The 27,685-nt window shown below is 40.5% G+C and overlaps 1 protein-coding gene across 1 annotated transcript in view; it reads left to right on the top strand.

The window, feature by feature from the left end:
* COL15A1 (collagen type XV alpha 1 chain) overlaps positions 1–27,685 on the top strand; it is a gene marked incomplete at its 5' end in the record, with an annotated part of 153,451 nt that overhangs the window by 87,944 nt on the left and 37,822 nt on the right. Inside the window, 9 exon segments of the mRNA XM_081996464.1 lie at positions 1,980–2,042; positions 4,303–4,338; positions 5,096–5,248; positions 9,633–9,701; positions 12,599–12,643; positions 19,258–19,320; positions 19,905–19,940; positions 20,034–20,117; positions 26,303–26,368. Coding sequence (XP_081852590.1) covers positions 1,980–2,042; positions 4,303–4,338; positions 5,096–5,248; positions 9,633–9,701; positions 12,599–12,643; positions 19,258–19,320; positions 19,905–19,940; positions 20,034–20,117; positions 26,303–26,368 — 615 coding nt within the window.

Raw genomic sequence — 27,685 nt, 5'->3', positions numbered from 1 at the left:
ATTTGTCATAAAGTAATAATGTAAAAAGAATTCAAAGAAAATGGAGAAATATGTATTGATTCATCTTCTGTTTTAAAGATGAATGTGTTCCCTGTTGTGCAGTCTAGGATTTCACAGGCTATAATATTAACTACTTGTAGCCAGTCATTCTTCTGATGCACCAGAAATCATTGTTGTCCACTTTCAGGATAATTCCTGGGAAACACATCACTTAAAAAAGTAGAAGTTAAATGTTCACCAGACTACTAAAGTATGTTTGCAGAAGAATCAGATCATGACAAGCCTGCAGGTTGCTGAAGCAAAACTCCAGCTATTAACAGCACAGACCTACGCACTTTCACACGACCTCAGAAACTGTAGCCCTGCTCTCCAAAGATTTGCACATACTTGCACACTTTGGATAAGTGAAGTGAGATCTATTCACAGCAGAAATTTTTGGGTGGGAATCCTCATTCAGTAACACATTGTAACGGTTGTGTAATTAAAGGTATTCAGTTGTGAATCCTGATTTCAGAAGACCAGCCAATTACCTGAAGTTGTGTGCAGTCTTAAGTCCTTGCTAAATCAAGAACTTTGTGATATAACATCCCTTCTTTATGAGAAACATGTCTTGGAAATGTTTGGGTAAAGACTGCCTTTTGTAATGGGAAATACCGCTTCACTAACGGCTCCACATTGCATCTGATACTGATGTGATATTGATCTCATTAAACACATGTTTTCTAAATGCTACATGAAGTAAAATTGCCTCATGTCATTGTATAAGGATATTTGCTATGGTTATTTTTTTTAAAGTAGCTCACAAATGCATGAATACACCCTGAAGTGAGTAACAAATCTCCAAGTGTTGCTTGCAAGCTACATAAGAGAGACTATGCAAAAGCTGTGAAGGAAATAAGCAATTTTAGAGCAATGAAACTTAAAATTGCTAAGCAGTATAGGGAAATAGTCACAAAAAGTTAGAACAATTATTGTTTTTAGCCCAACCTCTCTTCTAATCCTCTGTCTATGTACTCATGGCAAAATACAATACGAAAATGTTTGAAACATACTAAAAATATTTCTGGTCTTTTTAATATTAAGAAGAATTTATTAGTTATTGTATCACATATAGTGCATCCAAAGGGCAAAAACAGGGGGGAAAAAAGTAAGGAGAGCAGGGAAAATTAGGCCTTTGTGACCATTCTGAAAACACCAGAGCAAAAGAATGTTTTGTATCTCCTTCTGCAACCACTTATATCCTTCCCCAAAATAGATGAACAAATGGATAAAAGATTCTCAGAGGCCAGAATGCACAACTGTAAATTTAATTAAAGGCTTTCAGAGCCCAGTTTTAAAAACATAGGGCATGTTAATATGCGTGTTACTGTTCCCTTTCTTGCATATATAGTTACTGTGGGCTGGACTTCAACACCTGTACTGATTGACTGGTTGACCCTACAAAGCCAGTTTTTCCCAGCCTGGCTGCTCACCCAAATGCATGCTCAGTCATGGAATCAACAGAGGACATTGGGTGGAGAACTAAATATACATTTTTCACGGCAAAATTAAAGTGAGGCATCACACAGATTACCAACATTTTCTCAGCTAGCTCTTGTCTGTCACTGAGGTTGCCAAAAGTGTGGATGGCTGAAGCGCATGTGGATTTCAACCCCATTGCATCTGTAGTACTGCCGTCAAAACCTGCTTGGATAGCACCATTATTTTGCATGATAATGTTATGTTTATGTTGGTTTATATTTTTATTATTATTTTGTGATTGTTTGATACAGTTTTGTATTGAAATATATTTAAATACTGTTTCGATACAAAGCCAAACTCTCAGAAGACAAGAAATACAAATGTTAGAACTTAATGGTGTTAGGTGCTACCTGGTCTTTCATAATGCTGTATCACCTGTTGGTCAAAAATACCTACATGAGTGTGCTAGGAAGAGGGCTCTCAAATGTCACCTGCTTTAGATTTATTGTCATCTACAGGGTCCTCAAGGTCCTCCTGGTCTTGATGGAGTGGTTGGCCCACCAGGACGGAAGGGAGAAAAAGTAAGTTAAATGTCTGCCTTGCTCCTACTTCAGTGGAAAATCTTTGTCAATTCTAGGCTGTAAAATTCATAAATACTTGTTCCTGCAAGAAAGTGTTCACTGGCTTCAATATTTTTTTAGCTGAATCCAGCTGATAATGGCTTGTTAGAACACATCTCAAAAGGCATATTCAGAAATCCAGCACCCCCTAATGGGTACAGTCGCACTTTCTGCAGCATGCAATATTCAAAATGCCGCATGAGCCACTCTGTTGTGATTCGCCAGTAAAAAGCCAGCCATGACTGGACTCATGCATGTGAGTCTGTAGGGGGAAAGAAAGAACTCCAGCTCACCCATTCTGGCAGAGACTGACAGCACATTCCCTGCAGAAAGCGTTCTCCGTGGCGCATGTGTGTACCAACGCAACTGGAACTACTTAAGGTTGGATTCTGTGGACCACTGGCACATCAAGTTTTGTACATTTCCACATCAGCCTGTATTTGTCTTAACTGCTGACTACTGCACTGCTGGTGCCCCCAGCTACGATATCCCACCCCCACACTTGTGGCAGTTCCACCCTTGATTAAACATGTCAGCATCCTAACCTGGCAGCAAAGGGTTACTTAGTTTTCTGTTGACTTGCTGCACTGGTTCGCTCCATGCATGATCACATGAGCATGATGGCCAGCAGAAACAACGTATTGCAAAATTTCCACTGTTGATAAGTTTCAAAAAAACTACTGCATCCATTTTTTTTGCACCCCACTTCAAGAAGGAGGTGGAGAAGACAGAGACAAAGGCTACAGGAAAATGTCATCCTCCAGTGAGCTTCTACACCATACGTTATGCACAAGAACTTGAAAGTAGATTCCTAAGCGTTCATTGAAAGTTCACATACTGTAAGGGAAATGAAAAGGCAAGTCCTAAATGGCCAGAATATTGGCATTTATTTATTTATTTTGTAAATCACAAGGTACTTTTTTTAAATCCCCTCTTGAGGCTGTAGGATCTGGGTTGTGATTTCAAAAGCCTGAGGCTGGTAAAACTGCAGCACACATGGGAACTAGCAGCTATCCAGAAAATGCAGTGTGTATGTTACAAAGCAGGCATCCAAAACTTGTGTCCATTGTAATCAGTGGTATCTGTTGTACACAATGAAGTCTAAGAACAGGGAGAAGTCTTAGCTGAAGTAAACTGAACCTGAATCGAAAGAGACTGATGTGGAAAGGGAAGTAATCGGAAGAAAAATTAAATTTTCAAAAAGGGCATAATCCTCAAAAAAAGGACAAAAATTCAAATGTTTTGCCTCACTGATCCCGATTTCTGCATTGTATATATGTGATAAAAGTTTAATTAGAAATGAAGCACTACATATACACCTGCTCAATACAATCCCCAGCAGGTTAGGATAATAGGATTTTTGCATTTCTACTTTTCTTTTTTTTTTTCTGAAAACCTTGTTTAATCTATATTGCAATACCTATTTTTGATCTAGAGAAGACTGCAGTGAGAAACTGCAGGATGCACTGAAAGTAAAGTAAATTTGTTACTTGGAGTGAAATTTGATGTGGGTTTTTGCCATTTCTTCTGGAAGAAACACTGTTATTATTTTACTCCTGGTGCTTACTCATTTTTTCAGACCTTACTCAAGCAATATTGCTGTTGAATGAATAAGGACAGGAGCTTGCCAGTATAATGAGTAATTCTGTTAGATTCAGTGCAATTTGGAAAAGAAGTATTTGCATGCTGTGGCTTTCTGTCTATTCCATGAACTAGAGGTGGAGAAAGCAGTATCTAAGTAAAGTGTATAAAAGCAAATCAAATAGCTTGATTGCTGCAGAGGAGCCTTAAAATCATACCAGTCATCACATCCCTTGTTTGGAACAGTGCCCTAGACAACTTGTGTGGGATCAGTTTCTGCTTCTGTAAAATCCCATTAGAGTTTTGATATTTAAGTTCAGAAGCATGAGGATGTGACCCGCAATGCTTAATTCTGTGTGCTCCAAGACCTTTAAAATCTGCAGCAATAATTGAAATACAAGATTGCATCCTGTCTGCATAGTAGACCAGACCTATTCCTTTGCTATTATAATTCCTGAATTACAGATTGTTTTCTTTTTAACTAAGGGGTTTAATGTTTCATGTAAAGGACATTTTGACACCAAATTAAACAAAACAGAAATCTGTGGGTATTTTAATTAAGAAAAAACATCATAAATGTGTTTTGGTTGACTGTCTAATGCTCTTACTGTAAGTAATTAGGATTGGTTTGCTTTTCCAGGGTGATCGAGGTCTTCCCGGTTCTGTTGGTCCAAAGGTAAAAAAAAAAGAAGTGTCTTTATAAAATACAGTATCATTCTAATACAGCATGTTACTGAAGAGGGCTGAGAAGTCTAAAAGATTATTATTATGAAACCTAATGAAGTAGGCAAACTTGGCTTCTCTAAGAAGTGTGGCCAGGAGGTCAAGGAAGGTGATTTTTCCCTCTACTTGGCTCTCATGAGACCACACATGGAGTAATGTGCTCAGCTCTGGGGCCCCCAGCATAAGACATGGACCTGCTTAAGCGGGTCCAAAGGAACGTCATGAAGGTGATCAGGGGGATGGAGCACTGCCCCTGTGAGGACAGGCTGAGAGAGTTGGGATTGTTCAGCCTGGAGAAGAGAAGGCTCCGGGGAGACCTTATGGCAGCCTTCCAGTACTTAAAGGGGGCCTACAGGAACAATGGGGAGGGACTCTTTACCAGGGAGTGTAGTGATAGAACAAGGGGTAATGGTTTTACACTGAAAGAGTGTAGATTTAGGTTACATAGTAGGAAGAAATTTTTTACTGTGAGGGTGGTGAGACACTAGAACAGGTTACCCAGAGATGTTGTGGATGCCCCATGCCTGGAAGTGTTTGAGGCCAGGTTGGATGAGGCTTTGAACAAGCTGGTCTAGTGGAAGGTGTCCTTGCCCATGGCAGCGGGGCTGGAACTAGGTGATCTTTCAGGTCCCTTCCAAGACAAGCCATTCTATGATTCTATCATTCTACTTACATGCATCTACTTATGCATGACGGACCTTTTATTTTAGGGTGATACTGGAGTCACCGGATCAATAGGCCCCAAAGGAGAAACTGGTGCTGTTGGGTCTCCTGGGAAACCTGGACCACCAGGACCTCCTGGACCTCCTGGACCCCCTGGACCTCCTGGACCCCCAGGACTAAGCTACAGTTTGGGATTTGAGGTATTTTGCTATTATGCAGTTTGTTGTAGCTATGTATCTACTTCCTTCAGAAGAGGGAAAGTGTAATCACTGTTTATTTCACAGGTTGAATTGATGACAGATGGAGTCATTTGCTCTAGATTGAAATTTGTCTAAAGTGGCCTACAATTCCTTTTACATTTGACCATATAATTGACCATGCTTAGACCATGGCAGTAATGGATTTCTTTGGGCAATTTTCATGAAATTATTCAATAGTAACTATGTTCAGATTCCATTTTTGATGCTTACATCATTGCTAATATAAAATACTCAAATACTGTACTACAAGGAAAACTTCTTTAGCGCTTTTTTTCCATGTAAATAATTTAAAGCCATGCTCTAAATACACATAGAGAACTGACAGTATTCATTAAAATCAAACTGCATGTCTCCCTTGAGCTATGACTTTTCCCATGCTGTCATTCTTGAGGCCATGAGTTTAGTTTAGACTTGTCACTTATGTAATGTGAAAATACAGAGACAGATGTTGGATATTTCTGATCTCATGGTCTGTTCTACTCAGCAGAAAAATGTTCTATAAAAAAAAAATTGCAGATGCTACTCTTTATACTTCTGAAAATAATACATTCATCGCTTTAAAATATGAGATCTGTCCAGCTCAAGAGTTTTACATGCCATTTGAGAACTCTTCATTTAGATGATCTTTTTGGAGCAGAAAGTGGCTTTGCGGTACAGAAAGGCAAAGGGAGCACACTCAGGTGCAAGAACTAGAGCTGCCGCATTAACATCTTTGTGAAGAGAGGTTGACAAATTGCCTGCATCAATATTCATATATGAGTCTTCCCTTTTTTTCTCTTTCCATGCATTTTTGATTTCTAATTTATCTGTTTGGCTCAGGAAAGTCTTTTCAGAGTTTTCATTTTTTTATGTCATGGTATATAATACAAGTTTGCATAGAAACTGAGGACAGTTTCTTCAGTTGTAAGCAAAACTACTGGCCACTTGTAGAACTTCTGCAGTAAAGTGGTGGTGTTTAAAAGATACCAGTTTATTCACACATGTTTCTCCTAGTATCTACACTATCCCTTTTGTACTTCTCTTTTCTTTACCCTAGAGATACTTTGAGCACTCCAAGTACATAGGTGACCACTAGTGCCTGTTTAGAGACATATTCTGATTTCTGATGCCCGACTAAATAATATTGTACTATATACACTGTTGGCTAATAATCTCACTGATGTCAGTGGCTGTCAATGGATGAAAAAATCTGTCCAGCAGTTCACAAGTTCTTAATTGCCAGCGCTGCAACTGTTAACAAGGAACAGCATAAAGTCTAAGCATACAAACAGTCCATTGCATTAACTCAGACACACTAAAAAGGCTGGTACAAATTCTCCCCTGAATAAATTTACCTTTGTCTCAAAATGAGATAAGGACTGCTGGACATCTTCATCCTAGCCCAGGATAATGGTTTCTCTGACTTACAGTCATCTTCTGTGACCCTTGAGGATCCAGTGTTAAGAGATTCTCCACTCTTCCCCATTCGCACTATTTGAGTAGAAGCCAACTTTGCTGCATTATGCCATCAGAGTTTCTCTGCAGGTAGGTACTTAGGACCAAACTCTGCCACTTCTGATACCTAAGTACCAGAGGAGCAAAATTAGCAGATGAGAAGGAGAAGATGAAAACTGGAAGTCACTACTTTTATGGACACAATCACAGAAGGATCCCAGCTCTAACTGCAGCAACAATATCTTGACTGGCTTCATCTTGAACTTCATCTAGTCTGAACAGAATTGGCATGATTGTCATTTCCCTGCGAGGAATACTACTGTTAACAGGCCTGCTAGTTCTAGCTGATCTTTCGGATGCCCACCCCTGCCATCTGTTAAGGCAGCATCGTTGTCTGCCAGCTTGTTAGGGCAACACTACCTCTTGGTTGGCAGTCTATTTATTGCTGTAAGGCTGTTTCTGCAAAACATTCCTGTTAGCACTTGTTAGCATCTGTGATCAGCTATGTGCAAAAACCAAATGGCATGGGATTTGCTGGCACTTATCATTGCCAAAAGAACAGTTTGAGCTGCAGAAGGTACCTGGTAAACCCATTAAAAACATGCAGATGTCAAAAGCGATGGTGTGTTATATAAAGGCATCAAGCACTCTCTTAAAGGGAAGAATATATTGGCACAGTGGAAGCAAGGGAAAGAAGGACGCAGAAACACAGCTTGTGATTTACCCTAAGTAGTGAGTGTTTGGCTAAACAGGCCAAACAGAATATCAGCAGATTTTCTGTTGATATTTGATACACTGACAGCTGATGGCGGAACAAAATGGAAGTCTGAATAATGTTCAGTCTCAGGTGAAGTTGCATGAAAGGACTTGAGCCAACCTGATGACTCAATGTCTCCCACCTTGGTCCCCGAAAAGAAGGACCTGATTCCAGCTGTGCACTCCTGTTTCTCTTGTTCTTGGTCTCGTGGAGTTGGTGGAAAAGGGATGTCTCTTTTTCACTGGAGTTAGATCAGTTGAGGTTTTCCAAAACTTCAGCATTAGGCTGTCATTCCATAGCAACTTAAGCTGATCTAATTGGTTTGCCACCCTTTCCCTTACACTGTCTCCAGACTGTGTCAGACCTCTGGAAATCTGAGACATTCCAAGTCACTAACTGGCAGAAAGCTAAGTAGGCATGGAGTATGGGTCCTCTAATCACGATAAGCTGATACAAGGGCTCGTTATCTCTAAGAGGTGGAGATTCTGCTTTGCTCCTGCTCCTCCTCCTATCTGCAGCCATTCCTGGTACATGCCTGCCCTTCACATGCACTAACATGCAGTGTTCCATCAATCTTTCCACAAGCCAATTTAAGTCACTAAAATTTTACAGAACCATCCCACCCCCAAAAAGTAACATATTTACTGCCATTTTAGTAATTTAAAGTTCTCAGGCTCACAGGAAAGTGAGAAGATTCAACACATGGCACAGATGTTGAAAATTAAGACTGTACGTCTCTGAGCAGGGAAGTGGCGTGAAGAAAGATCAAGATTTTCCCATCTCAGAAAAAGGAAACAACTACGCCAGCACAGCTGCATTTAAAACTGGAGTTAAAAGGAAGTTGCTAAACAGTTTCCTGCTGGCATGGTTCATCCAGATAGTTTGAAGCACAGTCTGACAAGCTCTAGATTAGGCATAAGGCAAGGGATAGGAACATGTGGTTGGGATGGTGCTGGGGCTAAAACAGATAATTATGGGATCCTGCAATTTTATTTCTTTGGCTGCTTTGGAACTGGCAGCTCCTGGTTCTGCCATGGATTTGGAATGTTGCAGTCAGAACGACAGCTGGAAGGAGGTTGCTGCCTTCTGTGTCTCCTTTAAAACCCCTGGAAAACCTCCACAGGAAATATGGATGCTTCTCTCGAGGTCTTCCACTTCACAAATATCTTTCTGAAGTCAGCAGAGGGCCAGGACAATGGTCAGTGTGCTGGAAGGCTTAAGCGTTTTACCAGCCTTCTGATACCTAGAAGTAGGTTATTGAGAAGACACATGGCCAGGATCTTTACAGTAGTTCACAGAGTGACGAGCAACAACAATCATAACTTGAAACAATGGAGGTTCTGACTTGATATAAGTAAAATATTTTTCACCTCGACGACAGCCAAACGTTGGAACAGGTGCTGCAGAATGTCCATCTCTGGAGGCTTCCAAGACCTCAGGGGACAAAGCCCTGAGCAACCTGATTTGAATTCAATGTTGACACTGCTTTGAACAGGAGGTTGGACTAAGCAGCGTTTGAGATCCCTCCCAGCATAATTAATTCTAGAATTTTGTCATATAACATTTTTTTTCTGCTCAATTTCATTTCAGTAAGCTGTATTTTAGGCAGGAGTTCATCATTCAACTGTGACAATGAGGAAGGACCTTTATTTTTTAATAACAATTGCTGCTCTTAACAAACTGCCTGCAAATTCTCCCTGACTTAATTCAGTTATGTAACCCTTACTAGTCATTACAGTATTTCAGTAACCAGGTGGCAGGTAAATGCTAAACAGAAAAATACTGCTACAGCATGCTTAAACATAGCACGTAATTAAAACTGTAATGCTGTCTCATTTCTGCCTGATGCTGTCCAGCCTGAAGTGCTGGAGAAATGGTGTCAATCTGACAAGACTGTAAAGACCAGAGTTTCTGTAAAGGAAGATCAACATGCCCTTATCACTTTTCAGTAGAGCCTATCTCCAGAACATCCTGCATTGATCAAAAAAAGGTTAAGGAGAAAAGATAAAAATATTTGTGTTCAGTATCTTTCCAGTTTTTTACAGGACTCCAGAAAATATAGCAGTTGGGAAAATAGAGGAAAAAAAAAAAGATAAAATCTTAAATTCTGTAGCATTTTTTCTCTTCCATTAGGACATGGAAGGATCAGGTAGCATTGGCCTGTTAAGTGAATCCAGAATTCCAGAATCAAGAGGGCCAAAGGTAAGTGGATGTTTTGGGGGAGAGTGGTGGTGTTTGTTGTTGGGTTTTTTTTAAAAAAACAGAAGTATCCTCCTGTTCTGCTTTTTGGAAATGCATAGTCCCAGTCAGTTATAGACTTGGAGTCATTACATTGCACTGGATTCAGTTGCTCTAGAATACAACAACTGTGTCCTCCAAAGAATATGAATGGTATTTCTCTCATACCTGGTTAGTTGATGATTTTTAGATTCTGATCTGGTATATTTTTGAGAGATTAAAGGATGAAATAGGGGGGTTTGTATTATCTCTCCATTCCTTGTTTTACCCTAATAGATGCCCTTCTTGCATATGAAGATGAATTACACATACTAATGAAACTGAAATGTTATAGTTTGACAATCAAATGTGCATGATCTGAAATATCACTTAAACTAAAAAAATGCTCCCAGTAACGTGGAAGCATGTCCCAGAAAAAGGGATGTTGTTTTCCTCCACCACTGTGTCTCAGGAGATTTTTGCTAGTGTGGGCTGCTTTAAAACACCAAGTAGGGAATATGGGAATACAATACATCAATACTTACCAGATCATTTGGGTTTATCTTCATTCTAACATCAAAACTGCAGCCTATGATGCCTTCCCCAAGGCAGGCAATTATCCAGCATTCTTCCTCCCAGAGCTGCCTGCATTGTTCTAGTTTGGTCTTCAGAAGTCCTGCCCCTGTGCTCACTCCAAAAGAAACATTCAAACTTTCAAAGCATAGCTTTGCAAGAATGAGTCTTGTTGCCCAAGTTTGGAGAAAGTGCTGATGATGATCTTGGGTTATAGTAGATGCCAGATTGAATACTAGGCAACAGTGCAGTACCACTGCAAATAGGGCAAACCCTGTACTAGAATACGTCAGAAAGAGCATTGCCAACAGATACAGAGTTGTTATTATTATAGCCCTTTACTCAGGGCTATTGAGGCTGCATTGAAATACTGAATCCATTTTTTTTATATCCCACTTCAAGAAGGATGAGGATCAGACAGAGACAGTACAGCAGAGAGCTCTATAGATGGCATGGGGCCTTGAGTGCATGACCAGTGAGGAGAGGCTGAAGGAGCTCAAGTGGTTTAGTCTGGCAAAAAGGAGACACAGGCATGATCTAATAGCTGCTTACAAGTCTTTGAGGGGCAATTGCAAATATGATGAAGCCAAACTGTTCCTCGCAGTGCCAGATGGTGCAACAAGGGACAGTGGTCACAATTTTCTTCTTGAGACGTTCAGCCTAAACCTTAGGAGAAAACTGTTCAGCTTGGTGCAGAACTGGGGCAATTTGCCCACAGAGGTTTTGGAAATTCTGTTGTTGGAAGTTTTCAAGACTTTGCTGAACAGAGCCATTACTGACCTGATCTAGAGCTGGTGACAGCTCTACTTCAAGCAGGTGATTGGATTAGATGACCTCCAGGCACCCTGTTCAACCCTGTTTCTACAATTCCATGAATCACCAGAACTTAACTGAACACTGGAGACAGGAGCAAGTTTGAGAAGCTCTTTACTGTGCTGGTTTACTAGTAATTGTACTAGTAATAGTATTTACTAGTAATAGTATTGTAATAGTAAATTGTACTGTAATAGTACTAGTAATTGTGAATCAATGAAGTTATAGCTGACTCACTGTCTTTCCCCAGATACTAAAGAAGTGGCCACAAAAAATACAGTTAGAAAAATAAAAATAGAATTCGTTTGCTGAAACAAGCTAGTGTCCAAAATGAGATGTCCAAAACCAGTTCCAACACTGCCCATTCTGACTTGCCTAAATGACAGCCTTACTCTCAGTTTAGGTTTTATAACAGGCATTGTTTCCAAGTCACTCGGTTATAAATACTGAAAAAATGTCTTATTGCAGGTGAACAAAATCCTGGAATTTTGTTTTCCTGTTACTGCTTAGTCACTCCACAAAGCCTGAGTCAGTAAAAAAGGCACGTTAGAACTTCCCTGTAATCATGAAAATGATTATCCATACTTACTGGTCCTGCATGAAAGCACTAAGAGCTACTTACACCCTATGACAACTCCAGAGGTTCCTGACTGCGTTTGAGTAAGAGGACTGTAACTCAAAGGAGCTGCTAGGAAATAAATTACATTTCTTTGCACTACAGCTCTATCGGTTGAATTTTTTATTCATCTTTTTGAGAAAGTAGTGGTTATGTTTTGAAGTAGAAGTATCAAAATTATTTGGTCTGTAGGCTCCATAGGGTTTCTACTCTCTTTCTTCCACAGATCAGTGCAAAGTTTTGTTGGTGTTTGGTTTATTAGTCTTGTCTTCGTATTCCAGATGAAGACAACTCAATCACTTTGTTGAATTCTCTTTTTTCCATTCAACTTTCTAAAATTATCAATAATGAACTGTTGTTCATTTTAGAATCAGAGAGTCATAATTGTTCTTTACCACTGATGTCACCATATAGAGACAAGAGAGGAATTTGCATCCCCAAATGATTGTTTCAAGCTACTTTTAAACCTAGCAAGACAATGCCATGTTGCCTTTAAACTGGTAACATATCTTAATTCTAGCCAGGGAGGCAAATTCAAAAAAATTGTAAGCAATTGAAAGCAATCCCTTTGCAACAAATGCACTTGGACAATTTTATTTTCAATATTTTCTAAAAATATGTATAGTATGCAGTGACAAGATTAAAGTTATCTTTGTAAGAAAAAGAGTCTTTAGATCTTTGCACGATAATATAGAGCAAGGCAGTGTTTATTAGAACAACAAAACTAAAACAATGCTTACATTTTATTACCCTCTGTTGATACTACTGGTTTCCAACATTGTTTTTGTAACAGTTGTGGTTATGAATTAGGTTTTCTTCTGAAAAAAATTATTATGAAATGCTACATGGATGTACCAGTAAATTCAGTGTAATTTTATAGGGTTCTGCAGGAAGACATGGACAGCGTGGGCCATTAGGACCAAAGGTACCCTGTAACAAGGAACACTTGAAAGCTAACCTATTTTGCTTTTGCATATATTTTTTATTTCTCTATTCCCAGCATTTGCCTTAACAAAACAGCTTTTGTTTAACATTCATATACTGACTAAGTACGCGATGACTTTTGTTCCCATTTACCCTGAGTATCCACCCAGGTTTTAATAGAATTATTTCACATCGACACCAGAACAGTGAGTAAATACCAGCTGGGCTGTTACATTCCAAGGCACTTGGTGTAACATGGCTTTTTTGTTTAATCTTTTTAGGACATTTGGCAGTTTCTCTTTGTTGCTCATTTATACATCGTTCTGGTTTCCAAGAGGTTACATGTACACTGTTGAAAGAGAAGGCTGCGGGAAGAGACCTTCTGGCATGATCCCAGAAAGTGATAGGAAAATGTTCTGGAACGTGCTGGGAGGAAGAAGGGAGATGTCATGACTACTTTTGCTTGGTTTTGATTTGAGCTCAGTAGTGACTGAATTTTTCCATGTTGATGCTGCTGTTGGTTAAGTAACCCACAAAGGAAAAAATGGAGAAATGAAAAAATAGGAAAAAAAGGGATGATTCACAAAATAAAGCCTCAGACAGGAAGAGGCTTTTTCTATTCCTGTGCAAAGCTCGAGTGCCACTCAGGTTAATAGTACAGCCTGACAACACCTTTTCAGCACCTTAATGTGGAGTTAAAGAAATTCCAAGTCTCCATTGCCCTAGGAAATGACAGGAACATTGAGGGAGCAGGAAATGGAAAGCAAAAGGTGGGATCCCCCCCATCCTCTCTTCCCAAAATTTACACCTGAACACACACAGCACAGGTCACTGCCTACACAGAAAGCACATTGCCAGCAATAACTGCATGCATCGGTTCCATAGCACAACAGCAATCAAAGATCTGGTCGGTCCCCAAGGTCTAGAGTCTACAGAGCTCAGCTTACAGGGCTGAAAGAAGTCCCTCCATCGGGTACTACTCCTGTTAATGCTGGAGGACAAAATTAGGAGTGAAAAAATCAAGCACTTGCGCAGCACATATTAATGAATGATACTGCAAAGAACTGGCCAGAATAGACATGCTGCCACATGATGCTGCTCTATGGACACAAGTAGGTGCCAAGTCTCCATGCTGAAAAAGCATTTTTTGTTAAAAACTTATTCTCTGCCCTTAACTAGAAATTTCGTTTCTCAAATGTTGTGGAAATACTGTTTCACAAAGACTTCAGAAATGGAGGTAGCACAATTCCTAGGATTTAGGAACAGGACAGGGACTGAAAAGATAGTCATAAACCTTGACCAGAAGACTTCACCACCACCTACACTAAGATTTTAATTGTTTAATCTTGGGTCATTCATCCCCAAGATCATGGAGACACAGAAAGGAACTTACTATTGCCTGACATCTTACAAAATCAGGTACACTGCAGCAAAATTAACACAAGGTGGTTATAATACACTATCATTCTCATGGGGATGAATTTTACACCCACTTTCCATGGTTATAAATGACTTCACTAAGCAACAGTGGCAAAATACAACAACCACCCACTTCCAAAAACCAAGAGCTAACACGCCATGAGGAGTTTAAGGTATAGTTATGTTTCATACATCCTTCAAACTTTGAATACCCCAGACTAGCAAAGCTGTCAGAGAAGGCCTGCTGTGATTAAAGTTTTCTCTTTCCTAGCAAGTAAGTATAGATTCAAATTCTGCTTTCACTTTTATAATTATAAAAAACTGTTTTCATTAAAAAATAGTCTACAGTCTTCACGCATTCATGAACATAATCACTCCTAAAAGACAGTAAGCATAAATATAACACTTGAGGCAATGACTGTAGCTCCTTGCTGATTTATTCCTGTTTCTATTCTCTCTCTCACATGAAATAAATTAAATTGCGTGTTCCCTGTTTGTAATGAAATCAAGGAATCATGTCTACTCAGAGCTAGAGTAGTGCAGAATCAGTCCTGAAGGTGGAACAGCACAGCACTCATTACATTGCTCATGGTATGATGCAATAGCTGGGCATATGGGGAGAGCCGTAGTTTCGGGGAGGCTGAGTTAACTATGTTGAAGGAAGATGGTGGATCATTTGTGGAAGCACAGAGTCATTGCGGCATTGCTAGATCTGGGGAATATTATCATGTGCTGATTTCAGACACCACAATGAAGGTGCAGGCATATGGCTTGGTAGATGCTCAGCAAAAATAATGTGTGGTGACCAGGAACTCTAAGATGTGGGTGGCAACTGGGAGGTTAAACCCCCAGAACCAATTCACTATTGTATGCTGAGCATCATCTTACCAAAAAGATGCCCTATTTTCAATAATCATTTTATTCCATTCAGTCCCTTTGTTTGTAAGGAGAGTAACAGACATGTTTAAATTCCTTGTAATTACCGTTCCCTTTGATATTCGAGCCCTACTGTTTCTCTGTTTCAGGGAGAAAGAGGCAACATTGGTCCACCAGGTTCAAAGGTGGGAAATTCATTTAACTTCATCTAAAACCTCAGTTGTTTCTTCCTCTTAGTTTCCTTTCTTCTCTCAATGCACTCGGGCGATAACGAACATTTCTTGCTCTGTCAGCATATCAAAGGCCAGGGAAGCTTCTCTGGAAAAACAGAACCTTTTCTCTGTTGAACTGTGATTATCAGGAGCCAGTGTAACCCGGTGTTTAAGACTGCTGTTTAAAGTACGGTCAAAATTGCGTTTAAAATCCTCAGGTGCATGATGACATGGTGTTTTGTGAGGCCATTTACACGTTCACCAGAACAAAAATGAAAATCAGCAAAGCTTATGTAAAAACCCTAAGTTCCACACGCCCCCCCCCCCCCACACTCCTTCATACCATGGTGCGTAGCTAGCACCCACGCCAGGGCGCTGCCCCCACGACACGCGCCTGTGGTACGGCAGTAGACGCACGCCACGTTGTGCAGGGGCCTCAGGAGCCGTGCACGACCCGGGCCGGTGTTCTGCACAGAGGCCACTGCTCTCGCCTGTTTCCGTGCGGCAGCCTGCCCACCATCCTGCAGCCAAGCTCCTCCCAACCCACACCTGAGCGACCACTCAGGAGGTACAAGGTTACAGAAATGGTGGTCGGAAGGACCTCCAGCGGTCATCCAGTCCAGTACCACCTCAAAGTGGTATTATCACCAACACCAGATCACATCAGTCATGGATTTTTCTCACTGAGCCTTAAATACCTCCAGGGAGGTTCCAAAAACTCTGCGGGTCTCCCGTCCTGGCGCGTGGTGATCCCCTTTGGAAAGGATCCCCGAAGGCAGCCCGTCCCTCCCAGCTGTAGCCCGTCCTAGCTGTCTAACTCGGCCCACGCGCCCGCGCGCAGCCTGGGCCTGCTGCTCTGGGCCAGCCCCGCTTCCAGACGTGCGGCCCCGCCGGCAGGGAAACGCGCCAGCGTGCGCGGCTTTACACGGCGGTAGTGCCGCAACGGATGGAGCTGGCGCCCACCCTTTCCTCTCCAGTCGCCCCTATCACTAACCCTGTCTGCTCTGGTCTGGGCTCCTCTTGGAGCCCGCCCCAAAGCTTCTGCCTCGGTTTGCATCTGTGCTGCTTTTTGCCACTCCCTGGCTGACTCGGGTGACTTTCGCAGGCTAAGCCAGCAGAGGGCGGTGCTGGGGCTCATAGAAAATTAAAATTAAAAAAATAAAATAAAATATAAAATAAAATAAAATAAAATAAAATAAAATAAAATAAAATAAAATAAAATAAAATAAAATAAAATAAAATAAAATAAAGCTGGTCGTGTATTTTGGGATAGTACTGAAATCAAGAGTTGCTCTAGGAAACAAGATAAAAGCAATTATGAATCTATCCTTCTGCTTGCTGAATATTTACAAGAGTATTATCACAGTCTTCTAGCAGCATCTGCTTGTTTATTTTTTAAAAAAACAACAATGTAGCAGGACTCTGCTTGCCATAAATTCCATCTGCTGCACATATTTTGAGTGTTGCCATTTCACAGAGATATTTGTCAGCATGATAATTAAAGCTGATGCACTGATGCATAGGACAGTTGTTTAACTCTTCTTTCTAATCTGTTTGAAACTATAAATTGTTTTCTTAATTATTATACATACACATGCTTTGTTCTGCAGTCCTTGTTCTGGTAATTATTGTTGATGTGATTGATACATTTCAAACGCATGCATACATTGTAAGTGGAGTGACTACAGCACTATTTAAAAATAATCAATTTATCTTTTCAAGTCTTATATTTAAAAAGTCTCAGTCCTCTTATATTTGAACAATGAGCTACATTTTTAAAATATGGAGGGAGTTAGAAATAAGGATGTCTCTGGACACATTGTTTGCAGTAAAACATCTTGCCTATTCCGGATCTTTTCTTCCAGATTTCATTAGGAGAATCAATTGGTGAAATTATGCAGCATTCGTAATGGTAGGAAACTGATCTGCAGGTACCAACACACCTGAAATAACAGCATTCTGTTGGAGAAACGCTGTTGGTCCAAGGTTATTTATTCTGCCCAGTTACCTTTGCCGCAGATAGATACACATAATTTTCCACAAGCACTGAAGAGACATAAGTCCCAGTACCATTTTGACTAGTCATATAGGTGCCTAAATCCCAGCAGTTGCTTGGGAGCCTAAATCCCATTAGTATTCAGAGAGATCTTTTATCTGGCACTTGTCTAGAAAATGAAAATTAGAATGCCTCAGAAATTATACTTTATCTTAATAAACTGAGTGTTTATTCCTGAGCCATATGCTTTGTTGATCACAGCCAAAAAATAGAAATAACTGACAGAATATCCTTGCTTAATGAAGTGGACACATTAAATCTTTTATGCTGATGGTTCTGTAGAAAGGCATAAGAAGAAAGAGGGTTTTGCATCCTGTGAACTGTTAATTTGAGTCTGTTCTATCACACCAGAAATGCAGCAGAGAAGACCATTTCACTTTGGATGCTTTGAAACTCTGGTTGTTCTTTAAGACATTCCTGTAGAGTGTTAGAATCTCAGTGGTTTTATTGGGTCACATCCATCCCAGTATCCTGTATCCAACAATGCCAAAAGCATATGCAGTTTGAGGAGATGCTTAGATGCAATTTGATCTTATTAAAGGGCAAGTATTGCATCACAATTCCCCTGAGTGATCTAGACTCCAACAAGTTGTGACTCTGGGACTTTCTCAGCTAGAAACAGTGTCTGAACCACAATTAAATCTCTTCAGGTGAACTTGATGTCTTCCCTGGAACTCATGCAAGCTTCTACAATTTACAAGACCTTGGGGCAAAGTGCTCTGCCAACTTAACTACACATCCCATGAGCCTCTTCCAGCTATTTTCATTTGATGCCCACTATTTCTTCTATTAGAAGTGTGAGTCCTTAACTACTCTCTGCCTTTAGAAGCATCTACAATATTCTTCACCCACCTCCTCATTTGCCTCTTTTCCAAGGTAAAGAGTCATAGCTTACACCATCACGTCTCATACAGAAGCCATTCTGTACCTTCCATTATTCCCATGGGTCTTTTCTAAAATTTTTCAAGTTCCACTGGATCCTTTTCAAGACAGAAAATGTGAACAAATCAGTGCACAGAATTATAGTCATGGGCATACAAGAAGGATATACAGTGGCATAGTAATGTTCTGTGATCTTGTTTTCCTGTCCCTTTTATAATAATTTCTTGTATTCAGTTTATCTTTTTAACTGCCGGCTACTGAGCTGGCCTTTTAATGGAATTGTCTATGTCTACTAGATTTTCATAGTATTATCTACCGTAAAAGCCCAAAAATATTTTCTTGAAGCAGAACAAAAAGGAAGAACTAAAAAAGTATTTTCCTAAAAAAATCAAAATACTCCCCCCCCAACCAAACCAGCCAACCAAACAAAAAACCCCCACCAAAACCCCCCACCAAACAAACAAGCAAACAACCAAACAAAAAGCTCCACTACTAAAATAAAATAAGGCTAACCTGTCACTTGGATGAATCATAGGTTGTTCTGTGTCATTTCCTTTGCTCTTTCATATGACACAGAGAAAAACAGATGCAAGAAATGTAGTTCACTGTTTCTCTGGTCCTTTAAGAATTCAGTCTTCTGTTACCCATTTTTCTCTGGGCAAACTGCATTATCATTACTGAGTGATACTTCTTTTTCTCCCACAGTATAGAGTAACTGATCAAATTCTTGGCAGTAATATACAGTCCTGCATTAAAACAGAGCATCAAGGCGCTACCGTACCTTTTGCCCTACATACCAACACCCATCTACACCGCCTCTCCCTCCTCTTCCTCCAGCCTGAGAGCCACTCAACTGATGGGTGGAAATAGCCCACAAAATGTATCTTGGGGAAAACAACAGAATTCACCCTCTTGCTAAGCAGAGGTGGGAGCAGTGGAGAAGAACGATTGAAGCTGCATTAAAAAAAAACTGCTCTGAAGAGGGGGAAACAGCAGGAGGAGTGGGGAGAGCAGATGACTAATAAGACGATGCTGACACCCGCGAGCCCCCCGCAAACCTGCCCCCGGCCCATTCAGAACCGTACTGTGTCCCTCCCAAGAGCGGTAGCCTCCTGCTTGTATGAAGCTGAATATAATTTAGAGGGAATAACAGTGCATTTGTTGTGGCAGGGAATGCCGGGTACAGATGGAAAACCAGGCTTTCCTGGCATTGCTGGACATCCCGGAGACGTGGTGAGTAGGGCCCCTTGCCCTTGCCTCCCTCAGTGAGAAGTGATACAGGCATCTCCAGAGGCTAGTTCCAGTTCTTCTATGCTCCTTTTACTTTTAATTATACAGAAATCAGGTCTGCTTTTAATTAGAGGGAAGCCAACAGGCTCAAGCTTAGAAACAACCTGCCTGAAAAATGACTGTTTAGCTCACCTGTGATCCCCCGCGCGGTCCACTGGGCAATCCCACTGACACAAATGAGGTGGTTAATGTTGAAAAAGGGAGGAGCAGCCAGACATGGATGATTTCAGTGCAGTGAAAGAAAGGCTTGTTGAATTAATCCCCAGCTAATGAAATGTTGTGTGCCCCCTTGCTTCTGGTCATCTGTGAACTCTGTCAGACATGCTGGGAAATACTTTTAAACATCAAATCCTCAGAGGGTCTGAGTTGAAACCAGCTGGCCCCACCTGTGGTTTGAGAGAGTTGGGGATTGATCGATCGTTCTGTACCTGCATTTTACTGTTGTGCATTTTGTGAAGTTAGAGAAAGCACATTTTCACAGTTTTTCCTCTTAAATCACTTATGCGCATTTTTTTAATCACATGCAGGGTCCAAAAGGGGAGAAGGGTGACCCAGGACCTCAGGTGAGATTGTGTGGATTTCATTCTTTCTGAGAAACCTTTGTGAAATGTAGTACTTAGTAAATGAGTTTTCCACCTGTAATGCCTTTGAAATAGGGTGAACCAGGACAAAACGGAAACAGTATTGTGGGACCGCCCGGACCACCAGGGCCACCAGGACCAATCATAGCAATACCTGAGGTAAGCGTATTTGTCACGCATTAAAGTCTCTGTAACTCATCTTACAGAGAAGGCACAAACGGTTAACAAACTGGCAATTCTGCTGTTGACATTCAAGTCATAAGTTTACTCCTCAAAACAAAAAAAATCTCAGTATGTCTCTGTATCAAATGGATTTGTTTTGAAAAGGTTAAATAGAAAGGGAAGCGGTTGAAGAGCTTACGTACAAGAATTATGGGGTCATATTGAAAACTTCTCACAAACTCTCCAGGTGACTGTATGAACATCAAATAAAAATCAACTGAGGAATACAAAACTGGGAATGTTTAAGCAAGCAAGGCACCTGTGACACAGCAGTATGTAGGAGAGAGATGTGCTGTGTTTTTGGGCAGGTGTCCATCATACAAACCAGAGCACTGACTCTGTTGTGGAAGCAACAGCCAGAAGTACCAAAGGGTAAAATGCTAGAAGCTCATAAAAACTGTCCAATATCCTTCAGCTGCATGCATATTTTCAGTCAGTTTTGTGTACATCAGCCTTTGCAAAAACAACACTTGTTAGCAGTAATGAAGGCTAGAGATTATGATGAATCCCATTTCAAGCTGACAACAAAAATCCTTGTAGTTGGCTTGATATGACATTAAGAACTGGAGAACCTGTGAGTGGCTGCTGGAAATTCTTCACCTCTGAGAGCTGAAGGTGCCTAAAATGGCCAGACTCATTTGTAGGAATGCACATAAGGGCAGTAAGAATTGATTTGTGATTGCGAGAAGGAAAAACACCCAGCTGAGAAATCTGTGTTAGGGGAAACTGGGCACCAACATTATTAGAAAGCTGAGCTACACATAACCTTTTTTGTTGACTGAAACAACTAGGCTTTCACTTAGGCGTCTGCTACTGATAGCAAACACAGCATGAGCCGGCATCCCATAGCCCACAATAACCAGTCCCAAAAGAGTTGGGGTTTTTTGCTGAATTTACTGGGTATCCACCCACAATCTTAGGATCCAAGATCTTGGATTAGCAGAATTATAGATTCTCAGAAATGTTGGTTGGAAAGGGTGTCTGAAGATCATCTAGTTCAAAGTCCTGCTCAAAGTGGGACTGTCACCAGGTCTACATTTTATCGTGTTTCTGTTGGAGTTTCTGGGAAATTCCTCAATAGCTGTGACAGAAATGCTGATGTAAAATTCATGTTCTTTCTCACAGCCCTGTCACGGTGTCACTGTGGGGCCTTAACTCTTATCAGTGACCAAACAGCTCTGTTTGCAGTAATAATGAACCTGAATGTACTGCTCCTTTAGCTCATTAATACTTGAAAAAAACACTGTGAGAGCCTCAGGGGAAGGACAGTGTATATAAGAAACGTAAAAAAATTATTGAAGCTGACATAGCAAACTAATGACACTAGTTTGCTAGAGGCTGCATGGCTCCTTACACATTCTGACAGTCACAGTCCACACATCTATCTAATGTGTAGATATGTCTGAAGAAACCTAACATGCATCCTCTGAATTCTCCCAAACTTCTGTATGAACTACCTTCACTATGCATTACAGGAATGTATAGAGCCTGGTAGAAGCTGTATTGCATTAGATGTATTACAAACCCATACAGGAACCCATTTCCTTCTCTAAATACCTTGGAGTTTAAGAAGAAAGCTCTCTTACAAAGTAAGGTACATGACATATATGGCTTTATGTACATTTGTAGCAAACAGGTATTCTGGGGGTTACAGCAAGAGCCATCCATCCTCATATGTTTCAAAACCTCTACATTGTTAATCAGCTTATTCTCTGAGGATTTAGTATGCTGGATTTTGATGCAGTTAGTTAAACGCGCATGTGTGTAAGTATATGTCACTATACATGGCATTGAGTTCCACCTACCTCACATATGTTTGTAGAAGAACAGGACCTTTGCTTACTATGCACTTGCTAAGACAGAACATTAAATTATCCAAATACATTACATTAACTCAGTCTCTCATCTTCTATAGTCAGCTTCAGCTATGGAAAGAACTACTGCAAGTAGACCTATCAATTGCAGTTGGAATTGCAGAACTAAAATAAATACCAGTACCAGCTGTCGTAATGCGGATATTGGCCTGACGTGGGTAGAGCAGCAGAGATCAATTAAGTGATCTAAGTGAACCACAGGGCAGTTAGAGAGATCACTCCCCAGGTCAGGGTCTATTAGTGCGCTCATTTAACCATTATGTAGCCAAAGACAACAACACTTCTTGGGCTACGGAAGTCCAATGGACTGATCTATCAAAGCTGGAAGGAAGTTTTCTTACAAAGGGCTGTGTGGCTACAACTAAACAGATTTTATGCTGCTTGATCAAAATAAAACAAATTAAAGAGCTGGTGCAGTTTCAGTATTGTTGAAATATCAAGATCTGACATGGACAGCTGTGGCTCAGGGCCAGGCTTCACCAGTATCTGGCCAATAGCACATTGATTGAACTGCACTGGGAAGTGGACCTTGGTTTATTCCTCATTTAACCTGGTCCCTATGTGAACTGAGGGGATTTGATTCCTTCAGGAGCCACTTCTAACACTGTGAAACAACATGGTAAGATAAAACTGAGAACTTAGTAGAACCTAGCTATTTCCAGGCTTCTGAAGTATCTACCAACAGCATGGGTCTCAAGCGGCTTACAGTCCTTTCTGCCTCCTCTGTTGACTCCTACTGTCAGTCAGGAAGTCTGCTCTGAACTGTCCTGTTTAAAAAACAATGTACCTCAGTTTGCTGCAGTTTAATATTCCAACATGTTAAAATCAATATTCCTCATCCTATATTGGTTATTTTGCTCTTTTAGAGCATAATCTCCGATACTCTGATTTTCATGCGTGGAATCATGATAGCCAGTAAACAATATTAATTGTTGTTACAATTTTATCACTCCAGTTGGATACAGTACAGAAATAATTTTGAATAGAGAAATTTTATTGGATTTAAATTTAAGACTTTTAAACAATTATCTATTGCTGCCATTATTCATCCATAGTTCCCCCATATTCATAGGGACAAGAACTGAATGAAAGGCTTGGAGAAAGGTTAATGTTGGGGGTGTAAAGCAAATGTCAAAAGATTTTGTGTTTCCTATGTTCTTTCTGTAATTCTAATAAGGGCATATTCATGCCATTTGGATGCAGAGCTGAAGGTTTACTTAGAACCCAAGCCAGAAAATCATGTTAAAAACTACTGTTTCTTCCTCTTCATAACCGTGAAGAAAATATGAAAAACAACATTGTCCTTACTTTGTAGTCAGCACTTTCTGAACTGACTTGATGTGTTAAAAAGTACATTGCTGGATTGTTGCTATTAAAGCTTCTTGCACATCCAAAAACGAAGGTAAATATATATACCTGGAGCAGGTTGTGAAGAGTGCAATCTTTTTCTCTAATCATCATCCTTGTACCCTCTATTTTCGTACCGTCTTCAGCGCTGTGTACAGTTTTCTGACTCCCAACCACAATTTCCATTTGCAGCTAAACTCTATGAAATATACAAAGTGCCTGATCCCAGGCTCAGCAAAGCCTTTGGGATTCTTTCCACTGACTTCAGTGCAGTTTGGATTGAGCCCAAAAAGAATGAATACTGAGTAATTCCACACTGAAAAGACAGTGTAAAGCCAGGACTCCTGGATTTCTGCCACCAGCTGTAGATAAAGCAGAACAATTGCAGCAGCAGGACTCTTTTATTACTGTCATTAAAGTAACAGCCCATGTCCTGTTCCCTTTCTGGGCCATGTAAAGCTGGGAATACAGTGGGACCAACGGCATCGTGCTACGTCTGCAGCAATGCAGCAGAGAGCTTATGCAGGCTGGGAGACAGAGTGCTATCTGCAGGACTTAAACTGTCTTTTATTTGACAAATTCCCAGTGGTTTTTATGGAACTTGAGGTCAGGGAGCAAGTAGCAGCACCCAGTAAAAGTAACAGGCTTTAGCTGCGTGAAGCATGATGTCAACATGACCTCAAAGTAGAGAAAGTTGACCATACACTGCCATGCTTAGCTGATGTAGGATAGGATAGGATAGGATAGGATAGGATAGGATAGGATAGGATAGGATATGTGCTGTGACCAAGCAGGTCTGTCTTCTTTTGTGTCCTCCTTCATATCCCTTCACTTTTTATTAGAAAAATAGTATTCAGAGACTCATAAGATAATTGGAAGTGACATCTGGAATCCATACGGTCAAACCTCGTATTCAAAGCAGGGGTAGCTTCCAGCTTAGTTCCTGTATGCTGTATTCATAAAAATGTTGCAAAAGGTTGTGATCTGACAGCATTGATCTGCACATGGTTACAGGCAGAAGAGGCGTTCAGATTTCACAATACCTCAGTGACAACATGCTTATTCATGTGCTAAGTGAATCCCTGGCACCAATGCCCTGCCTTGACCTTGTGAAATTCAGAAGATTTTCATTACATTGAATGGGAATATACTGCTGCACAGAGCACCTTATGTGAAACGGGTGGCATGGCTTGTCTCCTAAACAAGTGGACTAGTTCAAGCCTCTAAGGAGATTCAAGTACATATTTCTGAACCCAAAACAAGGCTAAATTGTCACACAGTAAATGGGACTGTTGGAGTAAAAGAAATCAAACAAATGACAAAGACTGACCAAGGATCTCTTTTCACATTTATGTGGAGAAAACCCTTACATATTGTCTGTCCTGAATTGTAATGTATGACCATATGATATAGTACTGGGAACATCTACTGAAACCAGAAAGGTAGCTATATGAAAACAAAATGAAAGCCTAATCATAACATTAGGACAAGAATCTGATTGGGAGCAGCCAACATAGACTTACTAATGACAATTCATTCCTGACCAAAATGATTGCTTGTCGGTGGACAAGGGACAGGCACTGGATGTCATACATCCTGACCTTAGCAAGGCTTCTGATGCAGTCTCCCATACTATTACTATCACCAAACTGATGACCTATGAAGTGGATAAGCAGATGATAAATAGGTGGAAAATTGGCTTAATTGATGGACACAGAGAGTTGTGACTGGCACTCCTAAGACTGCCTCTGGACTGCCATGACCAGCAGTGAGATCCCCAGAAAGATACTGATGTAATGGAGCAAACCCCATGCAGGTCTGCCAAGATGGTCAAGGGACCAGAGCACTGAGAGACCTGGGTCTGCTCAGCCTGGAGGAAAGAAGGCTAAGGAGAGTCTTTGCTGCTGTCTATGTCAGCGGATACAGAGAAGATGGAGGCACCCTCTTCTTGGTGTATGGCAATATTAGAAGATGTAACACACACAAATCGGAACATGTGAAATTCCAATTAGATATAAGCAAAAATTTTTTCCCTAAAAAAGCTCAAATACTGGAACTGTTTGCCCAGAGCAATTGTGGCATTTCCATCCTCAGAGGTGTTCAAGATTTAACCAGACAAGTCCCTGAGCAACCTGATCCAATTAGATTGATGAAGGGGTTGGACCAATTTAGGTCCAAAGGTCCCTGTCCGCCTTCATTATTCTGATTCTGTGATCAAATTATGCAGAAATGCCTGAGCTAATGCTGAGGTCACCAATTCCAGGATAGGAAGCAGTATAACAGCATTGCTATTACGCTGCTCTGTTCAGGCTTCGTGAGACTTGGAGCTGATTAGCTTAGGTGCTGCTCCACATCCAAGTGACTATACTATTTTGGGGATCCAGGCTAGTTTCACTGATTGCAGGCACAGTGGTATAATCAGAGCTGACTTAGGAATCACCGCATGGCAGTGCAGGGTTTAATGCAGACCTGTCCAGAGTATAATTATAACTTCAACTCTATATCGGGATGAGTGTGGTCAGACAGATTCTTGATCTTAGAATGCCAGTGACATATTGGACAATAAAACCTTCATTTTGATCTTTATCTTACTGAGCTTTACTTCGGCCTGCAACATTTGGTGTCATAGTTTTCAATTTAAAAATGAGAGTCAGTTAATTAAAGTTTTGGAAGCACTCTGAGATCCTTACATAAAAAGTGTAAAACAAATGCTAAGTTTTGTTATTCCAGATATATAACAAAAAATAGAAGTAGAGAGCCTTTTCTGTGGCCTTATTTGTGTTTTTCTCCCCTTAGTTATAAAGGGGTGCTTTAACTGTTTATATGTTTCTAAAAATGTATGTGTGCCCTAGATAATCAATTTGGTATTTGAAATAACCTGTTCGTTAACCACTCTTCTAGTTACTACTCAATGATACAGATGGAATTTTTAACTTTACTGGAATTAAAGGACTGCTTGGGCCTCCAGTGAGTATATGTTGCTGTATAAAATCTTCAGATTTGCTCTACCTTCAATGTCTCCTTTTAAGTATCAGCTAGAGCTGAGTTTCCTATGCTTTAGAATTGTGTTCCTGCTAACTTCATCACTAAGCTCTGTGGAAGTACTTCAGGGCAGAAGTGAATTCTGTGTGAATTAATTGTATTTACATGTTTGTGTGAAAGAATGGAATTGGCTTAGCTCTGAATCTGAACTATATGCTTAGAATGACAGAAATGTGGAACTGATGCAAAAATAGGTTTACAGAGCATTTCTTCCCTTTTTTTCCTATTCTTGTTTTTCAAGTCATGAAATGTTGGGATAAAGTATTTTACTCAGTTCTGCTTGAGACTGCAACTAGGAATGCTAGGCTTCTGTGTATGAGTTTAGTCTCACAGCAATTATAGCTGTGAATGAAAAGCTGGGAATTTCATGAGAGAACAACAGATGTGAAATTTCAGTTTCTGATTTGCAGCTAGGAGCATAGCTGCAAAATAGTTTAGTCAAATATTTGAAATTTTGAATGTTTCTTGGTAATGATTTCAGATTCCTAGGACTAGATCCAAAGAGAAGTCTACCTTTCCCAGGCTGTCAACTCTATTCAAACTTCCCTGAAAGTCTACAACATATTGCACTTTGCAAATGTTGCAAAGAAGTCCCCCAAACAAAGCATATTACTTCACAGCTAATTTCATTTGTGGACTGTTATTCTACCTGTTTTCATGTTTGTGAGCACAGTTGTCTCCCTCACATTCAATCCCTGATAAAACATGGTAGACCAGAACGTGTACCTGATAGCAGAATTTCACTCTACACAGCCATGTTGGAAAAAAACATCTATCTTATTAATACACGTGTCCCAAAACAAATATTTACTAAATCTGTCGGTGAACTGGGAAGAAGGGCGTTAGTTCCAATAACAGCTTTTAACCTTTATCTGTTAGCCTTGCATGCCTCTTTTCCACTTGTCACATGGTAGGATGACATCATATTATTGTGGCTTCATCCAGCTGTGCTTATGGTAAAACAGCTTTCATGGAAGAGTATTTTGGTGCATTTCCTAAAGACCTGGTTCTCCTAATCCCTGGACATAATAGAATGCCAGCATAGGATGGGCCCTCTTGTGTGAGCTCTCTTACTGCAGGTACTTTGCCACTCAGGCCTTAGACAGGTTCTCAAGCCAACGTAGACGAGTGGGCTCATGAGCCCAACAGCGATGCACTGGTTTGTAATAGTTCTTAGAGTTACAGTCCCAACAGAAAGAAGTAGGTCCTGCAGCTCGAAGAGCAGTTGCAGTTGGAAAGGTC

The sequence above is a fragment of the Phaethon aethereus genome (genome assembly GCF_964289735.1).
Source record: "Phaethon aethereus genome assembly, chromosome: 2".
NCBI lineage: Eukaryota > Metazoa > Chordata > Aves > Phaethontiformes > Phaethontidae > Phaethon > Phaethon aethereus.
Note: the sequence above shows the minus strand (reverse complement) of the source record. Positions and strands in the feature narration are given on the sequence as shown.